Raw genomic sequence first — 3,937 nt, forward strand, 5'->3', positions numbered from 1 at the left:
TGATACTTTGGTGCGCTTTATCATCGGACCTTGAGGAACATCGACCCCTCCGATGATCATATAAATGACGTGTTGGGGCTCGTCTTGTTCATTTTGTTTATTGGAATCCCTGTTTCTGAAATGGTTCTTAGCTCGGTCACTCAGAAATTCTCGAAGATGCTCGTTGTTGAATGACCGGGCTACTTCTTCTCTCAATTGTCGACAATCCTCCGTTCTGTGACCATGTGTGCCATGATATTTGCATATTTGGTTGGGATCCCTTTGTGTTGGATCAGTTTGTAAAGTTAGGGCCACTTGGTATCTTTGATGCGTACGATAGCCGATACGATGGCAGCCGCATCAACATTAAAGTTGTACTAGAATCCGTTCTTGCTCATGAACCCTCGAGAGCTTTGACCTCGATCACTTCTCCTTTCATTTCGTGCAGAATTTTGCCCAGACTCGTTGTTCCTATGATCTCCATTATACGGCTGATATCGATCTCTGTTCAGCCTCGATTCTCGGTCAATGTCCCTCTTGGTTCTATTGACGGGTCTGATGGGGTAAACGGACCCGGAAGGAGCTCCAAGTTGATCGTCCTCGGCCCTGATCTTTGAATGATATCAATTATGCACATCGGCCCAAGTAACAGCCGTGTATTCTATCAAATTCTGCTTCAACTGCTGTGAAGCCACCGAGCTCCGAGCATTGAGTCACTACTAGAAAAATGCAAATTTCCCAGGGAAATTTCCCACAGATATATTATCAGTGGCAGTTCCCATTGAAATGTAAAAAAATCCAGTGGGAAATGGAAAAGATTTCTTTTACCTTTGTTTTAAAAATGTTCCCATGGACTATAGATGGGAACTAGTTGGCGCAAAAAAGCGCGCAATTTGTTTCCCACCGAATCAGTGGGAATGTCATTAAAAATGAAATTATTAAACTATACCCAGTGAAACGGTGGGAATTTCGGATAAAAAATTATTTTAATATTTCCCACTGATGCAGTAGGAAGCTCAAAATTTTAAACTTTGACAAAAACCGCGAGCTTAAAAAAAATTTCACCAAAATAAATAAATTTATATAAGACAATTCCCACAAATATACCTAGGGAATCAGTGGGAATGTCTTTCCTTACATTAGGCGTATACCTCTTATTTTTCTTCTCTTCTAATTTTCACTCTCATTCTTCTCTTTCTCTCCCATTCTCTTGGCAGAAACCTCCATTCTTGCCCTAGAGCTTTCACTCATGCAAAATCACAGGTAAGTGACGCCTCTTTCTCTCTCTCTCGCTAACCCCCCTCCCCCTTTCTTTCTCCCTTTTCTGATTTTACCCTAAATGCCTAAAAACCTAAGATTCTTCTGATTTTACCCTTATTAATGAAAAGCCTTTGGCTCTTTTAGTAATAACAGTTAAGATTTATATGATTAACAAATTGTGTTCCTTAAGATTCTTACAAGTGCATCTCTTCTACCTCCTTATCCTTTTTCTGCTTCGTGTACACAATTATTTTTCTATTCATCTTTGAAGTTCGGATGTCTTTCTCAATATCCATCTACACGTGGATTTAAGCTTTTCCTTTTAAATCTTGAATTATACAGCCTGAACAAGCCCTTGGTTGGCTATTTCTTGAAATATCCTGGTCTACAGTCAATTTTTTCTCTTTTTTTTGGTCTGCCTTATGAGCTAGCATAAAATGCAGTACACAATGGCTTTTTTAATGAAATTGTGCAAAATGGGCAAGTTTCATGAATTTCTTACTGATATTCTTGCTGCAGAAGGCAATTTTGAGACATGAATAGCCTTTCGCTTTTGGCTATAATACTTTATGTAATGTCAAATATGGTTACTTGTTAACTTAAGTTTTTCCCTGTTACTTATTACCTTTTTGAAAAAGAGTAGGTGATGCTTTATGTGATTTAGTTCCTGTAGCAATTTAAATCCAGATTAGTCTTTCTTTTTCACAATTTTTGTCGAGCACTCTATAAGTTCTATCCATTACTTGTATTCTCTTATCCATTGCTTCCTTGAATTTTCAAGAATAGAGAAATGTTTCATGGACATAGCACTTTAATTTTGCTTTTTTCATGTTTTATTTAACAGGAAAAGTCTTTAAAAAGACCAGCTACTCAAGATAGGTATTTGAGCATACACATATGAAGAAGCTAAAGGATGGAACAAAGACAACTTGGATCGGGCCACGAGCCGAGACAACCTATGTAAGATTTCAAGTTACTTTTTAATACTTTTCATTAATTAAATTTATTCATATAATAGTTGTAACTTTTTTGCAGAATACTTTCAAACAATCCTTGGAGGAGTTCATACAAAGCCAACCAACTGATGATCAAGGAAAGCCAATCCAACCATCCCAGGAGAATTATATGGAATTGTGGATTAAGGCGGCTGGTGGCGTACATAAGGGAAGAGTTTACGGCCTTGGATCAGAGTTTAGTTCTAGTCGTCGGTCTTTTGGATCTGGTGGCTCTTCTTCCTCAAGGTCCTCGACTAATCAGGATGAGTTTGAGCTATTGAATAGAAGAATAGCAGAGATCACTGAGTTGTACGCACAGGAAAGGGTTGCACGGGAGGAGGAGGCAAAGCGAAGGGAGGAAGAAGATAGGTGGAGGGAGGAAGAGGAGAGGCGGAGAGAGGAAGAAATGAGGCGAAAGGATGCTGCATTTACACGTGTCACTGGTGACATTGAAAGCTTCAAGGCCCAGCTAAACTACCTCTTAGCAGCTGGTGCATTTCCTCTACCACGTTCTCCATCACGCTCTAACAAGACTAAGGAGTAGTTTCTTTTATTAATATGATTTTGGGTGGGACTATGATGTTGGATATTATGTATCAATTGGATAAGATTGAATGCTGAATTTCTTATTTGAATGTTTAGTTGCATTATTGGTTTCTAGTATTTTCAGTTTTGGTTGGTTGTTAATTAACGAAATGGATCGGAAGATGTTGATTTGTATGTGTGAATGTTTAATTGTATTTAGGTTGTTGGTGGTTGTATTTTTTGTTTGGCAGGTGGTGCAGTATAAAAAGTAGCATTGTGCACAAAAATAATTTCCAGATTTCCCACGAAATTGCCACTGATTCCGTGGGAAGGTTCGTCACTTTAGTTGCAGAACTTGCACATTTCCCACTGATATCGGTGGGAAAGTTCATACTTTTTTTCATAATTTGCATTTATCCCACTGATATCGGTGGGAAAGTTCATACTTTTATTTTCAGAATTTAACACATTTCACATGGATATCGGTGGGAATGTTCATACTTTATTTTTCAGAACTTGCATATTTCCCACGGTTATCAGTGGGAAAGTTCATACTTTATTTCCAGCTCCCCGTGCAGTTTTCCCATCACTTCCCTGGTTAATGTATTAAAATTAATAAAAATTACTAATAGTATTTCCCACTGATTGTTGGTGGGAAATTTCATTATTTTTCCTATTAAAATTTCTCTGGGAAAACCGTAGAAAATTTTCCACCGCTTCTCTGGGAAGATATTTCCCGCCAAGCGTTTTCCTGGTGACTCGTTTCAGTGGGAATGCAGTATGAAAACTTGATTTTCCCACCAGTTTCCCACTGATTTCGCGGCGGGAAATCCATGTGTTTCTAGTAGTGAGTCCTTGAGTGAAAGCTTGAACAGCCTAATCATCAGCGACCAGTGGCAAGTCTATCCGTTCCATATGGAATCTAGACACGAATTCTCTGAGCATTTCGTTGTCTTTCTGCCTTACCTCGAAAAGGTCTGACTTCCTGATTTCGACCTTGATGGCCCCGGTGTGTGCCTTTACGAAAGAATCTGCAAGCATAGAAAATTAGTCAATAGAATTAGGTGGTAAATTATGGTACCATATCATAGCTCCCTTTGACAGGGTCTCCCCGAATTTCTTTAGGAAGACAAATTCGATCTCCTCATCTTCTAGATCATTCCCTTTGATAGCACATA

General features: G+C 38.8%; 1 protein-coding gene across 1 annotated transcript; it reads left to right on the forward strand.

Moving 5' to 3' along the window:
* The first annotated feature begins 2,123 nt into the window (after positions 1-2,123).
* LOC109245052 lies at positions 2,124-2,778 on the forward strand. Its single transcript, XM_019412236.1, has 2 exons — positions 2,124-2,199; positions 2,275-2,778. The coding sequence occupies exons 1-2, from the start codon at positions 2,137-2,139 to the stop codon at positions 2,776-2,778; spliced, it is 567 nt and encodes a 188-aa protein (XP_019267781.1). The 5' UTR covers positions 2,124-2,136.
* Positions 2,779-3,937: the final 1,159 nt, after the last annotated feature.

This window comes from Nicotiana attenuata, unplaced genomic scaffold (assembly GCF_001879085.1).
Source record: "Nicotiana attenuata strain UT unplaced genomic scaffold, NIATTr2, whole genome shotgun sequence".
Taxonomy (NCBI): Eukaryota; Viridiplantae; Streptophyta; class Magnoliopsida; order Solanales; family Solanaceae; genus Nicotiana; species Nicotiana attenuata.

What these genes read in the sequence shown, in the direction of transcription:
- LOC109245052 (XM_019412236.1), top strand. Translation starts at nt 2,137, where the DNA reads ATGAAGAAGCTAAAGGATGGAACAAAGACAACTTGGATCGGGCCACGA. An exon ending in CACGAGCCGAGACAACCTAT is followed by an intron (nt 2,200 to 2,274) that starts GTAAGATTTCAA and finishes ACTTTTTTGCAG; the next exon opens with AATACTTTCAAACAATCCTT.